At 38.4% G+C, this 16,422-nt stretch overlaps 1 protein-coding gene across 1 annotated transcript in view; it reads right to left on the bottom strand.

Moving 5' to 3' along the window:
• Window positions 1–16,422, bottom strand: part of DNAH5 (dynein axonemal heavy chain 5) — a 133,033-nt gene that overhangs the window by 98,351 nt on the left and 18,260 nt on the right. Inside the window, 8 exon segments of the mRNA XM_075495645.1 lie at window positions 220–391; window positions 2,107–2,313; window positions 7,490–7,811; window positions 8,581–8,666; window positions 9,403–9,510; window positions 12,261–12,476; window positions 14,345–14,467; window positions 15,212–15,319. Coding sequence (XP_075351760.1) covers window positions 220–391; window positions 2,107–2,313; window positions 7,490–7,811; window positions 8,581–8,666; window positions 9,403–9,510; window positions 12,261–12,476; window positions 14,345–14,467; window positions 15,212–15,319 — 1,342 coding nt within the window.

Raw genomic sequence — 16,422 nt, 5'->3', positions numbered from 1 at the left:
CTCATCCATGTTAGTAAAAATTTGACAAATATGTGAGACAAAAAGAAGGTGGTGTTATAAAGGTGAGGTTTCATGAAGTACAGGACAGGTGAAAATTCTGCTTTCACGTATAAGTCAATGAAGTGCAAATCATATAAAGGATAGTAAACTTAATAATGTAGCTTGTATTTGTATAGAAAAAAACAAGCAGAAGTTAGTGGAAGGAGGCAAGTGACTCACCTAGCTTGTAAAAAACTGTATTAATATATTTCTCAATATTAAAGGATGTCCAGGTCAGTAACATTAGACCTGGCTGGATAGCATCGTCTACATTTGCTAACCGAGGAGCCATCAGTTGTTCAATAGGGTGTTGTATTTTCAATTTAATTCTTTTATATTCTGCCAGCATCATCTGAAATAAACAGAGAATGAAAGCATTAGTTAATATACACTAGTTAATATACACTGATTTGAACCTCTTCACATACACATTTATCATAACTTAAATTAAGAAAATTCCTCTGGATGTACATCAGTGAAATTCTTAAGAAATTATAATTAATTGTTTGGGAAATGTTTTCATTATTTTTGGCAGAAGTTCACTATTTGTTGCTTTTTATAATAATGCAAGTACTACTTCACATGGAAATTCATCTTTGTAGATTGTACTGGTTTTGGTTGGGATGGAGTTAACTTTTTTCATAGCGGCTCATATGGTGCCATGTTTTAGACTTACGACCAAAACAGCGTTGATAACACAACGATGTTTTGGCTATTGCTGAACAGTGCTCATACAACATTGAGGCCTTTTCTACCTCATGCCCCACCAGTGGGTGGGCTGAGGACATACAAGAAGTAGGGAGAGAACACAGCTGGGACAACTGACCCCAACTGACCAAAGGGATATTCCATACCTATTGCATCATGCTCAAAAATAAAAGCTGGGGGAAGAAGGAGGAAGGGGGAGGGACATTCAGAGTAATGGCGTTTGTCTTCCCAAGTAACCGTGATACAGCCTTCCTTTCCTGGAGATGGCTAAATACCAGCCTGCCGATGGGAAGTAGTAAATTAATTCTTTATTTTGTTTTGCTTGAGCATGCAGTTTTTGCTTTCCCGATTAAATTGTCTTTATCTCAACCCACACGTTTTCACACTTTTAACCTTCAGATTCTCTCCCCCATCCCACTGGGAGGAGTAAGCAAGCAGCTGTGTGATGCTTAGCTGCCTACCGGAGTTAAACCACAACATGCATAGAAAAAGGTTTGCAAATTTCAGTCTCTAAATGGATGTTCCAGGAGACGAAAAGCCCAAGGGAAAAAAAAAAATGCATCTAAGTGAACTTTTCAGCAGTTTTATTAGACCAGCCTTACCTGAACTTTAATATGGTATTTGGTTTCTAATGCATCTTTAACCCGCTGATCTAGTTTCACATATTTTGCAAAAAACAATCCTTGCAATAACTTCATGACTTAATATGACTTTTTTTTCTCATTTCAGAATCAAGTAGCCCTTTGAAGCTGTAGTTTTCTGGACACCTAGCTTTGAATCCTTGTCTTGAGTCATTGAGAACCTTGTCTGTTCATAGGTAGACAAAATGATCCAAAGGATTTGAAAGATGAGAGAAAGGGAAGTTTTAGCTTCTCTTTTTTAAACTATTCCACAGACATCTGTGTAAAACACTGGTGCGGGAACTATGCTGCTACTTGCTTGATGCTCTACACTTTTTAAAGGCATACCACCTGTTCCTCCCTCCCAGTGATCCTCTCAAAACAAACTGTATCTAATGTTGACTGCATTACTGGATGAGAGATAAATTGCTTATCATTTAGAAAGCAGGCAACAGAGCAAGGCATCTTGTAAACCTCCTTTCCTCCCCATCCTCACCTCTTTCCCAAGCTCTGCAGAGCTTCCCTAAACCTATGCATCTTTGAAGTGACTTCTCATAAAATACAAAGCCAAGAAATTATTTTTAAAAGTGCCTCAAGACAATCATAAAGATAAAAAATAGATTTGCCAATGTTTTCCTAATGCATAATAGTTGATCTTCATTTTTTCTCTTCCATATGTATAGAACCTAGACATTTTAATGCACACTACACATATGTAAAATAACTAAAATAAACCCACCTGCAAACTGTTGACAATTTTCTTATACCAGTCTCTCTTCTGTTGAATAATAGTTGCAAATGGTGGGATTTCAAGGCACATGTGAGCCATGCAATCTGTTTCTCTGATTAAAGTTAATATTTGAGGGTCAAAATTCACAAATAATTCTCCTGTTTCTGGAGCTTTTACCAAGAGAAATTCCTGAAGTCCTCTTTTAGTTAATTCAATCTGCAGGAAACAAAGCCATCATTCCTAATCAGACAAGCCAGTACAATGAAATACTTTGTTTTGGACATAAATATCACTTTGGCACATACTAAAATCAGGTATTGCTGACAATAAAGATTGATATGTTAGGAATCAACAATGAAACTTTATTAACACCACCCGTATATACTCAAATGCTTAACAATCAAATTAACTGTTCTTTATCTGACAGACATTCTTCTGTTGGTTCTTGGATATCATAAGCTGCATTCCACAGTCCAACATCAAAAGCAGAGCCACAGACCTTCTTACTTCAATCCTCTTAAATCTGAATTCTCATTTCCTTAAAACTTAAAAAGCCTTAAAAGAAATAAGGCTGCACACAACCTCCTTTATGAACTAAATTATTCTTGGATAACTTCTTCAGATATCTTCTGAATAAACTTATCCTCACTTCTCCTTTCACTTGTTTTCCACTTCCTAACAGATATACCACACACCGATCTTAATGGAACTCCCAATTATATCCAACCTCTGGGCAAATTTTTAAAAACACTAAAATTAATCTTTATTATATATTTTTTTAATTCTTAAAAGGGAAGCCTAATCACACTATTGGTTTAACTGCTGTATTTGAATATTAGAATACAATTTGTGCTCCATGTGATTAGAAGGGAGAGCATTCATAAGACCACCACACATGGAAAATTTGGCTGATACCAGGAAGAAGTCACACCTTAGGTAAGAAAATTTTTCCTACATGAAAAACTTTGCTGCTATTCTATTTTCAGGTGTCCTTTTGCTGACATAATTTTATTGTTCTTTATTCACTTCTTGGATTTCATGTATTGCATTACGTTGGCGTGGAGCTTGTTTTTAAGCAATAGTTTCTTAACCCATTGATTTCTTTCAGTGTACTTTTTTCTTTTTTTATGGAACACACTGAAAATTTGCACTCCCTTTCAACGTCTAAAACATAGCTGACTATACTGCTTGCTTTAGCTGTATCATGTATTATCATGACATTTTACACAGCGTTTTTCAAGAAATCATCTAATCAAGTTTTGTCAGTGAAGTTGTCATGTGCTATCCACTAGCATCAAAGTCACTCAGCACAGCCGCCTTAAATAGGAGCGGAATATTTTTCTGCAAAGTTCACCAGCAAATATTACTGCACTTTTCTTTGGACTTCAGAGACTCATTATTCCCATTATCAATCTCTTCCTCTCCCATTTATGTTTTCTTTCATGCAATTTTCATTATTAAGGTAACAGAAATAAGGAGTACATTGAAGCCACAAATCTTACACAGCCATAGAATTACAGCAACTTTCACACTTCCCGGTATTTTATTATTTTAATATGTCCAAGTTGAACATCATTGGCTATAGCACAAAAATAATTACTTTAAATCTTATGCTATTAAATAAAGTGGATAAATGAAGTGGTAACCATCCAGTAACAAACAGACAAAGGGGGGGGGGGGGGGGGGGAAGTTCAGAAATATCAGAAAGTGACACTAAACTTAACTATTACCACTGTATAGAAGAATAAGAAGTAACAGGAGCTACAGCCCTATTACCGTTGCATTTGTATTCCTCACAGGACGCTTGCCCCCCCTCTCTTTTCTTTTGTTCAGGAGTAGAGCAGGAGCTCCACCTTGTGTTCTATGATGCTTACATCCACATCGGTCTGCACTCTTGTTGCCTCAGGAAGACAGAAGAGACTACTGAACAGTAGTGTCCTGGTTTCGGCTGGGATAGAGTTAATTTTCTTCCTAGTAGCTGGTATACTGCTGTGTTTTGGATTTTAGTATGAGAATAATATTGATAAGACGCTGATGTTCTAGTTGTTGCTAAATGGTGTTTACACTAGTCAAGGACTTTTCAGCTTCCCATGTTCTGCCAGGTGCACAAGAAGCTGGGAGGGGGCACAGCCAAGAGAGTTGATCCAAACTGACCAAAGGGCTATTCCATACTATAGGACATCATGCTCAGTATATAAACTGGGGGGAGTTGGCCGGGAGGTCGCGGTCGCTGCTCGGAGACTGGCTGGGCATCAGTCGGCAGGTGGTGAACGGTTGCATCACTTGGTTTTTTTCCTGGGTTTTGTTTCTCTCATTTTCCTTTCATCACAATTATTATTATTATTATTATATTTCAATTATTAAACTGTTCTTATCTCAACCCATGAGTTTTCTTACTTTTGCTCTTCCGATTCTCTCCCCCATCCCACGGGGGGCGGGGAGGGTGAGCAAGCAGCTGTGTGGTACTTAATTGCTGACTGGGGCTAAACCACAACAAGTAGTCACATTTTTTTGCCATATCTGGTAGATAAGTGCATTGATGTTAAAGTGGATATCCTTTTCATGTATTTTCAATGCATGTATGCTTGTTTCAAAAACCTGAAATTGCGTTCAAATCCACTTCCCTTTGTTCCCACCTAATGAATATAATGTTGGAGCAGGCTCTGCAAGTTTATAAGGCTGCCAAGTGGGATTTGACTCTGCTATAGGAGAAATCAGATGCTTACTTTTAGCACAGATCAGAATCAGATCACAGATCGCTAGGTCCTCACAAAGAAAAGCACCAGTTCAGGGGAGATGCCTTGGATGTTACAGTCATTTTGTAAAAGATGAAAGGCGAATGTACTTGACTACTACGTCAAGGCATGGTACATGTCAGAAAATCTGATCACTAGATCATCTAGCCAAAGCAGAAAGATGTAGCCGCACAAAAAGCATACATCCTCCTTAGACATCATAGCTGGGACAGGGAATAGATCTTAAAAGTGCCCAGGCAGGGACATGATATTGGCAGCAGGTACAATTCAGTGAAAGCTATCATCCGTATATTTGGAACCATGCAGGTATCCAGCACAGTACTGGCATCAAAACAGAAACTGAGTCCAAGATAGAAACACCAAACAAATGCCAAAAGCTTCCTGAAGCATCACAATTCCTCTTCCATAAAAGAGGATACCCACGAGGGATACACATACCGTATCAGCTCTCTGTGAAAAGCACATGAAATCAAAGATGGGCTTCTCAAGTTACCAGAATAAGCACTTGAAGTTAAAGACATTTCTAAGTACAACAATGGCAACTTTCATTAATGCCTGGGAGGAGGACCAATTATACAATAATTGGTATATATAACAATTCGGCCAATAGTGCCAAACTTAGATCTGATGTACCTGAAACATAATCTATAATGAAAGAACAACTGAGGTTCCTTGATTCTCAACTGGCAGTCAATACCAGATTAATCATCAGCAACACATATCCAGCACCAGAGCCAAGGGAGTCTGAATACAGCATATTATACAACCTCTAATACTGTAGTCACTTCTCCTGTTTTAGTACACCAAATTGACACAAACACTTCAACTTACAGTATCATACAATCAAATCTGATGATCTTTTAAACCTTCATGGCAAATGCAAGTGTGAAGGGGGAAGTAAGAGTCAGGAAATCTTAGTATATTCAGATTGAACAAGAGACAGCAGGAACCTCCGATCTCAGGTCTGGTGTAAGACTAGCTTTGAGAAGACTGATGTTTATCAGCACCAGAGATTTTCACATTGTACAAAATTTGGGGCTGAGCTCCAAGAAAAAGAGGCAGATGCATTGCTAATTGTGCCACCACCTTCAAAACAGTCATCTGGAGATTCTGATCCTTCTTTTTGAGATTTGGGAGGCTGAGGCCAATTTTTCTACAATATGCTTTTTGGCAAGGCAACAAAGAAACTGGAGGTGGAAAATACGCCAATAAAACAGTAGAAACTTGCAGTTATTTCAAGGCTATAAAGTAGTCCCTGCAGAAGCCACCTGATAACATGAAGGCAAACAGAGGCTCTATGTACAAAATCCAAAAGGGCAAAATCAGTCAAATGAGATTTAGAACTTAAGGTAAACCATGTTTTCTGAAGAATATTCAGACTACAAAGTCTTCTGCCTTACCAAATGGTTGATAGGAAATGAAATGGCTCTGTATTGGGTCTGACTGAGATGGAGTTAATTTTCTTCATAGCAGCTTCTATGGCACTGTGTTTCAGATTTGTGATCAAAACAACACTGATAACACACTAATGTTTTCACTATTGCTGAACAGTGCTTGCACAGCATCAAGGCCTTCTCTGTTGCTCACCCTGCTGCCTGCAGTGAATAGACTGGGTGGGGTGCACAAGAGGTTAGGAGGGAAAAAAAACAGGCAGACGTCCCAAAATAACCAAAGGGATATTCCATGCCATATAACATCATGCTCAGCAATAAAAAGGGAGAGTTGGAGGTTGAGGGGGTTAGCCATCTGGAAGTGGCTGGACATCGGTCTACCCATGAGAGGTGGTAAGTTTTGCCTTTGCAAGACTTATTTTGTTTTCTTTCTCTCTTTCTCCACTTCTTCACTTACTGAACACTTTTTACCTTGACCCACAAGTTTTCTTGCTTTTACTTTTCATTTCCTCTTCCCTACCCTGCTGGGGGTGGGCAGAGGGAAGTGACCAAGTGGCTGTGTGATGCTTAGCTGCCTACCAGGGTTAACCCACAACAGGCTCAAGACACACTTGTGCACTGAGTATGCTATTAATTCTACAGGATGCTCTGTCTGTTGAGACTGGATGCTTTTTACACGTACATTCACTCGGAGTGTACCCATGGATTATCACTCACAAACTAAATCCATATTGTCCCGACCAGAAGAAACCTCTGTGTCTGCTTTTACCTTAAGCTAACCAGCTGACAAAACTCCTCTCCCCACACATGATCTTCTTGCACCAGAGTCAGTAGGATATGGCAGACACAGAGGGGCAGCTAAGGCTACCACTGAATCTCCATTATACATTTCCATAAGAAATATTTTTAATTATAACTTATTAGTTATAATGAAGGTCTTTCAATTGCTCCTAAATTCAGCTACAGGCAGTACAGGCACTGTTGAGTAATAGAAACACTTTCTTATAAAGTATCTTCTCTTATTCATCCCTCGCTTAAGAGGCATCCTAAGTCTACAGCTTAGTATACCTGACTACTGCTATTAACCAGAGATTCCTTCACGCTGCTGTAACCCAGTGTTTCACTGAGGCCTGAAACAACAGGAATCCAATCTGGTCTGTAAAGCTTGATGTTACTAGTCCACCAACAACAAAAATCCACCACATTTTTTTAAAGAAATATCCTAATCAAAATCAGCTGGTTTACCTGGTGAAGCCATCCCCTGTGGTATATCACCTCAAACTCCATAAGAACTTTTGCTACTTTGTTGTAGTTTCGGATTATGCGCTTGCCATCTGGTGTTTGCAGAACAGCCGGGTGCCGCTGGAAAGACTCCATGGGCTCCTGGATCCTATGGAATAGATGGCGTGCCCACAAGATCTTACCAGCTATTGGAGGCAGATTACGAGCCAGTGGAGGGTCCTGCTTCTGCCTAGTGTAGATCTTACAGACTGTTTCTATGTCATGACCATAGTTTTGAAGTATTTTCTGATACTTTTCATCAATGCCAAGATTCGGAATTTGTAATCTGCTTAGAAAAATAATAATCATTAAAAAAATTCCTTCAATACTTCTGAAATTCTTCTGATGCGTTGTTGGCAAATACAATCATTCCAGATCCCCTTGCGTTCTTTATAAAATAACTACTTTAGCAGCAGAGTTTTCACTAAAGCTTGAACAAATGCTGTCACAACCTGATTCCAAGCAACCAAGATTTAGACCAGATGATAAAAGTTTCCAAGTAAGCCTACACATTTTCTGTTTTGTCACTGTTTTCAAACACTGAGCTAAAATTATGTGCAATAAACTGTAACCAATCCACTACTAGCAGTCTACTCCATTAAACAGAATATTATAAGGAAACTGATGCAATAAAGACTGAGGCTGCTTTGCAACAATGTGAATTTATCAAGATAAATTTCATTGTTTCCTAATACAAGCATTTTACTCTCTTCTAACTGCACTGTGGTAACAAATTAATGTTCAAGGACAACACTAAGGCAAATATGCTAACAGCCATAAAGTATTCCTGTACTTGTGCTAATTTTGAAATATGAAGTTCAAAATCCACTTATATTTTGCATTTTCTGAAACAAAAAAATATTCTTTTTATTCATCCATGCTGCTAAGAAGACATCCCTTAACAGAGCTGAACAGTTGAGTGAGAGGAGGTTGAGCTGGTTTTCGTTTGTATTTAAGGAGATGCCTCCTGCTCTGCTCCCCGCTCTTTCCACCATCCTCAAAGTGTTATTTCCACTGCCTGGCAGAATTCTAGCAATCTAGATAGGACATAGTACCTTTCAAATTTCTTCAACATACTCAGTGCTCTTTCAGTGTTCAGAATATTTTCAAAGGTGATGTCCATGAAAATCCTTAATTGATCCTGAAGGAGAGCAAATAATTCTACAGCAGAGAACTACGTAAGACACGCATTTCAAATCCATCAGGTATTATTTGACAGGATTTATCATGCACTATATTAGAACATAATTTGTTTATATGAAACTAACCTCAATAAGTATCAATTTTCCCTTTCTGCCTTCCCTCAAGAATTAAACAAAACACAACCAACTTTCAAGGCATTTTCTTTCCAAGTTCCCTCTGTAGCTGTGCAACCAACAAAAGCTTTTGTACCCTCAAATGTTCCACTATGCTGAGAGCCCTCAAAGAATGCTTGCTTACATCTTTGGCAACCAAAACAAGCCAAGCATTTACTTTAATTTTTTTCTTCTACAGATACCCTTTCCTTCCACCAACTTGCGATTTCAGAACTACGCGAAAGTTAATTATCTGACTTATTTGTGCTATGCTCCCATTCACCCAATGAAATAATCCATTTCTGTGTTATTCTTGCTAGCATAACTTCCAAATAAAGTACAGTATTGAAAAATCCTTTTGCTGGAGGCCCTCAAGGCCCCTTCTGGTCTATTCTGTGAAACTGGTCTGAAAGTTAGAGAATAAATACAAGCTTTAAAGTGGAGATACAGTAGAATAATTTTTCAATTTTGTATTACAAACTTTGAGATTTGCATAATTTCTTTGGTGGTAACTCAGAGGTATTGTTGTTTTCATGAGGATTCATCAGTAAATTAAATTCTTATTTGAATCATAAAACCTACATGAAGATCATTTATCTCTTTGCAAAATTCTTCATAGTCTTGGTCAAAATCAGTCTTCCGTTGATCCAAGAAATTGTAATGCCTTTTCTTCATGATGTCAACAATGGTCTAAACAGTTTCACAAAAAAATAAAATTATCACCAAAAAACTGTCTTATCAAAAAGACTTACCACACCAAAATATTTAGCACAACAGGCTGAGCACATTCACATTTTACCTTTGCCATTAGTTACCAGTATTTGCTGAGCAATATAAGCAAACCACTTAAATGACATATTTTCAGGAAAGAAGTTGGTGCAATGGCCATATGAATTTCCTTTATATTATTTACTGTTGTTTAAAGTGAATTAGAACTGACAGAAAATTCAGACTCTTGCTTTTCATCTAAGACATGTGTTACCGAGTAAATATTCTCTCATGCAGAGGTTCATTATTTCTATTTAAAAGTTAACAAAGTTCAACATAGAAAAATATTTTAACATTAGTATTTTCCATGTCTTTAAATTAACTGATTCCATAGAAAAACAGACTATTCAGAAGTCACAGTAAGATGCAACACATCACCAGCCCAGGACTTATTATTCCTGGCGTCTCTTACATAGCTGCTGTCCACTCAAATGAAAGTACATCTTAATCAGCATCTCCCTTGAGCTGTACACACAGTTAAAGGATTTCTAATGATGAACCACTGTTCAACATCCTAGTAGTTTACCACAGTACAGCTATGAAGCTCAACGTATTTTCAGCACAGCAGACTTCCACCATTTTATTATAAGTCAACTGAACTTCAGTTTTATTGCTTTGCTGTAAATAAAAATTCCATCTTTTCCTCTAAAAAAAAGCAAATCCTCGATAGCAACTAAGTGGTAAAGCATAAAGAACTGCAACATAATAACTTTCTATTGTAAAAATTTTTCAAGTCATATAATCAGTCACGTAACTATAGCTATGGTCCATGTCAAATACTTCAGTACCTCAATTTTGTCACTGTTAAAAAAGTACAATCACTTTCTGCCCTTTATGCATACTATCCAGAACCTTCCATGTAGTATTTTCTACCTAAGCATGTATAATTTCCCCTTACCCGCTGCATCCCCAAATGAAATTGACTTCACAGTAACTAGGTGTTACAGAAAGCTCTTACTTTAAGACTCGAGTGCTGCAATGGATAATGCGGTATATCTGTATAGAGTTGGCAGACTGCACCAAAGCCTGGGCTAATGGTCACAGAGCTTTTCAAATACAAATGCCCCAAATAAATGAGATGTCTGTGTTCCAGCCTACCAAAATAGTATCTTCATAGCATGACCTGAAAATTCTCAGCAACCCAAGTTGCTGAGAAGCCTGCTGGCACAGCTTTAGAAAGCAGCTCTCAGTGAAGGAAGCAAATTTAGAGCAGCCCACACCTGCCCATGCGGAATAGTCTTGGACCAAGCTATCCTTCCCATTGTGCCTAGGTTTCTTCTCAGAAGACTGCAGAAGAGAAAAAAGGAGAAAACTGGCTACTGTGAAGGATGCAGTCAAGGAATCAAAACCCCAGACTGCAACAGGGAGTGAATCGAACGAGGACGGACCATGGAATGCTCACATTTTACCCTACAGTTATTTAACTAAAGCAAAGTGATGTACTTATGGCCATAACAAAAAGAAAAAGAACAGGGTAAAGCAAATTAGAATGCCACATTTGCCTGTACTCCACTGTATCACATGTGATTTCTAAAAGTAGTCTACAAACTCCACATATTGAATACTTCTGATTTATTTTAATATTTACAAGTGCCATAACTATGATACTGCACTAAGAAAGATATACAATAAGGTAAGTTAACTCAGGCTCAGTAAAAGCAGGGAAGACTTTACTTGCTAGAAAAGAAAGTTAATCTTGGAAAGAAGGAAGGAAAAGAATGCAATTTAGTATATTTATATTCTTAGAAGAGCTCCTTGTTGTTCAAGTCTCACTCCTACTAAATAAAAAGACGAGGAAAGAAACCTGAATAGTAATACTAACAAGCAAAGGGATTTTGCTGTTACAAAAGAAAAGGCCTAAACTTGAAGAGCTTTCCAGAGAAAACCAGCTAAGTCATTTCTCTTCCTCCCTCACCCTAAAGATAGCCATCTGTGAATTAACTCTTTCTTCCCTCATAAAACACAAAGCTGATGATTGTACTCTAGAACTAGAGTACGGATTTTAAGTAAACCTAATAATCTGTTTTGCTGGAATTAAGCACATTATTTCCTTAAAGAAACAAATCTAAGAGTCCAAGTTTTTTTCCTCTTTTTAAAAAAATACTTATTTCAAGAAATCAAAGTCATGTTTATTGGTAGTTATGCAGCACAGAAATGGAACTGGGGCTTGTTTCACCCCGAGCTGCAAGGAAAATCTGACTGCAGCATTGACCACCAGGCCAATGGAGCCAGCCTCAGCAGTGGGCACTGATCAGGTGCCCCTAGAATAAAGGGCAAAAGATGAAGATAGTCTGCAATTTTGGTCACAGTACACTTTCATAGCTAGCAAAACATTTGTAAAGACAGAAATGTTGCACTTCTCACTGTTTCTCCTGATCATAACACAAAACCATGGCTCCAATTACTCCTGTTACAAAGTCTCCCCATTTTGTTGCTTTTTTCAATCAACTTTGATTTTAACACACCTCTTTCAGATGTCCACCTGCCCCTTTTCATCTTGTCTGCTCACTTCCCCAGCAATCATATATTTACTTTGTTAACTATTACCCAGTAATTTTAGCACAACTTACAGAGTTAGTTTTTCTCTTGATAAACACTTTTCTAATTTTCATAATTATTTATTGTTTAAAGTTCAAGTCAGACTGACAGGATATCCAAAATTTGCTGTGTACCTCATATTTTGTGATCATTCCTTCCAATCCATCTATCTGAGACTCCTGTAGAACCGAGTAGGTTTTCATAGTATTGAAAACATCTATTATCTTTACCAGACGTCGATGAAAGGTTTCAAATTTTCCAAAGATATACATCTCACTAAAATCAAACTGTCTTTCCGCTGGATTTTGCTCCAATTTCTCTTTTATCTTGTGAAAGCAATTTTGATACTCCTAAAAACAAAAGAAGAATTTAAAAGAAGAATGTCAAGCATATAATAAAAGGCACTGTCATCAGCTAGAACAATATTTACCCAGACAGATATTATCCTAACTTGATAGCAAGTAGAAGTTTCATCAACAAACAATCATGAACACTATAAAGACAGTAACAGAATTTGTCTCTGAAAACTAACCCAACACCACCATTACAGGATCACACATTTCATCAAATGAATGAACTGCACATATATGTGTTTGTATGTTCCATCCTTAGCTAGCGTGAAATTCTGTTCTCTCCATTTTATAGCAGGGCTTGATGTGTTTACTGAATATCCAAGATGACAACCCAGATTTCAGTTTTCAGAGACTGAAAATAATGATTGTGTGCTGAGCAGTTTTATTGAGTAATAATGTTTCAAATTTTCCAAAATCACTTTCCAGAACAAAAACCCTTGTGAAGTTAGAATGCTGCTCCATAGCAGCTTCCAGTTTTCTTTCTACTTTCTTCACTGGGCACAAACCTTACTGCAAACATGTTAAAATTAAATTCTTCCCAAAGTCAGATTACACAGTCAACAGACTTGCCTGAAATGGTTTCTTTCAAGAGTAGTTATCTTTAAAATACAATGTTCATTATTTTTTAGCACATATATGTATGAATAACCCCACTTGGAGATATTAATACAAAGGGCCCAGAGTTTCCTAAGCTGTTAGTGATTTGAATTTTAAGTTTTAATCTATTGACTTTCTGAAAGCTTTTGGAACTCATACGACTCAAATAAAAACCTAACCCTTCAACACATTTTAATGCAGCAACTGAATAATTTGCTGTATCTTTATATAAATATACAAATTTACTGCTCGTTGCTGATGGTAAGACATCTTATAAATTTACACTAATTTGTGCTAGAACTATGCAAGATTTGTTGTTTCAGAATGTCTCAGGATAAAGTTCTAGTCTTCCAAGCACATATTATCAGGAAATCAAAATGTAATAATGGAGGAAACCTAATATGAACCTTCTGACACCTACAGGGAGGTTATCAAGAAGACAGAGCTAGGCTCTTCACAGTAACACATGGACAGAGGCCTAGAGGCAACGGGCATAAATTGACACAGAAGATGTTCTGATTGGATGTAAGGAGAAAATCTTTCACTATAAGGACAGTCAAGCAGTGAAAGAGGTTGCTCAGAAAGGCTGTGCAATCTCTTCATCCTTGGAGAACTTCAAGACAGGACTGGATAAAGGACTGGGAAACCAAGTTTGATCTCATAGCTGTCCCTGCTTTGTCTTTGAGCACAAGGTTGAACTAGATACCTGCTGAGGACCCTTCCAAGCTGAATTATACTATGATCCTATGTTCTAAAGGGGGGGGAGGGGGAGGAGGATCCCAAAACAGTCATAGAAGCATATGCCAAAAAAAAAAAAAAGGTTACTTTCCCAACAAGTCTATGCAATCTGAACAGCTGAATTCTTCTCAGTTCACTAAACTGCCCTTTCTAAAGGTATAGCTTGTCCATATATCTTTGGAATATATTCAGCTCAGTAATTTCCTCCGTTTTCATTTCTATTACACGTCCCTCCTCATCATGTGAGAAGAAACTTTCTAGAGAAACTCAGGCATGAAAATCCAAGTAATTCTCATATAAGAAGCATAGCTAAGTTAGGCTAAGCATCGAAATCCTGTTTCTGGAAAATCAACAGACACTGGACTAAATACCTGTTAGCTCTAATATAAATACTCCAGTTCCAAAGGGTATTTTTTCAGTTGCTTCATTTTCCTTCATTATAGCATTGCTTCCACTTATAAAAGTTTTCCTAATTATGCCCTCCTAAATCTCACCTTATATTCTGTTTTCCACATGCTCTTCCCACCTACCTGTTTAAGTCTAATGGCTGCTTGTAGCTTTTCCATAACTCTCTCCTGAGGTTGATTCCAAATGGTGGCCGTATTGTTGTTTGTAATGTAAGATTTACATGCTGTGATCATCTGATTGGTCACCTAAAGGCAGTTTTAACCTTGTGAAAAAAACATTTCAAGACAAAGCAGATCTTGCCCTTCTTTCAGTCTCATCCCATACCTCTGACTCCACCGGCCTAAAGCCTGCAAAACATCAGTACCAAATACCAGCTACATAGACAGACTGTTCTCCTGGCAATATCCAGCCTCCAGATCAGTACACCACCAAAATGTTGTTGATTAACTACGTTCATCCTAAACCTAAACACCTTGTACCAACCTTGAAATGATATTGAGGACTACAAAGTCATAAGACTTAGCACTTCTGAAAGCAAAGGTAAAATCAAGGGCCCATGAGACTATGATCATTAAAGAACAGATTGTCCTTCCCACTCCATTTCCTTCTTTATGCAATCATAAGGAGGCTTAAGGGCTATATAAACTTAACAGAACTGGTTCTACAAAAAACAGTTCACCACAGGCAAAACTCATTGTAACAAAAAGTTCCTCAATCTATGCATGTCAGGGTTGAGATTAGCCCTGATCTTCAAGAAGTCTGAAAAAATTCTTACAACTCCAAATTATGGACAGTAAAATAAGTTCTAACTCTGAAGTAGTTTTACCACTATTTCCAATTCTCTATATATTCTATACAAAAAGCAGCATTAAATTGACCAAAATGCTGCCTCTTCAATTGCTTGGTCCCTTTGTGTTTTCCGTCTCTCACTCAAGCAACACCACACAAAAAAAATCTGTCAAAATTTCCTTTCATGCTGTAGCACCAACCTTCACAAACAGCGAGGATATCTTTTCGGACGTGTTGTAATACTGAGAGATACTCTGAATCATTTTAATTGCATTTATGAGTCCTGGAATAGCATCCACCATGGACACCTGGAAAGAAACACACAGTCTGAACTCTGCTTAGGACTTCTGTTACCATACATCAGCTCAACACCTAATCAGAGAACCCAGGAGCCTTATGAGCATGGTCTTCCTAACGTTTCTGCCTCTTGTTTCCCTGGGCCTCTCCTGCAGAGCTACCTGTCCTACTTCACCCTCCAAGCTCTACAATTCAATTTTGGGGAAAAATTTTCACTAGAGTCTTGGCTAGAAGAATTCTGGTCAGTGAGTAAAATTTGATAGAGACAAAGGCCTCTTCAGAAGTACCACTTATTTTCACAAAAAGTATGTTTGTACACTCTTTTGCTAAACCTGATGTAAGCTTGCATATAAAGAGAGCCCAAAAATTGCATTAAGCCTCATAGCACTCATTTGAATAAAGGAACTATGAAGAAGAACTTTCCTGTAGTACTGGCATTTAGATCATAAAAAATTATATTCAATACATTAAGTGCCTGGGAGGAGGTGATCTTATAGCTCATTGTTTGGAGTGCAGGTGCCCAGGTGCTGACAGCCGGGGCGGCCCCTGTGAGGAGCGGCCGGGGCTGCCCCGTGCCAGACACAGCCGGTTCCAGCCAGCTCCAACAGCCCCACTGCAGGGCCCGGCTGAGCCCCTCAGCCACGGGCGGAAGCCTCAGGGAAAGTCTGGGGAAGGAAGGGCAAAAGATGGACAAGAAACGTGTAAGAAACTGGGTAAGAAACGGCAGCCGGGGCTGAGGGAAACAGGGTGAGAAACAGCCCTGCAAGCCCCAAGGGGAGAGCAGGAGGAGGGCAGGAGCTGCTCCAGGCACCCCAGCAGAGATGCCCCTGAAGGAGGAGGAAAGTGTGAGAGGAGGAGAGAGCGGCAGAGAGGAGGTGTTATGGACTGACCACAGCCCCCATTCCCCATCCTCCTGCACCGCTCAGGGGGAGGACAAGAAGTCGGGAGTGAAGGAGTGAAGCTGAGCCTGGGAAGAAGGGGGGTAGTGGGGAGATGTGGTTTTAATTTTTGTCTTTGTTTCTTACTATCCAAACCTATTTTCACTAGCAATATATTAAGTTACTTTCCCCCAAGTTGAGTCTGTTTTGCCTATGACGATAATAGGTAAGTGATG

Source organism: Mycteria americana, chromosome 2 (genome assembly GCF_035582795.1).
Source record: "Mycteria americana isolate JAX WOST 10 ecotype Jacksonville Zoo and Gardens chromosome 2, USCA_MyAme_1.0, whole genome shotgun sequence".
NCBI lineage: Eukaryota > Metazoa > Chordata > Aves > Ciconiiformes > Ciconiidae > Mycteria > Mycteria americana.
The sequence above is the reverse complement of the archived record's forward strand: the minus strand, read 5'-3'. Positions and strand labels throughout refer to the sequence as shown.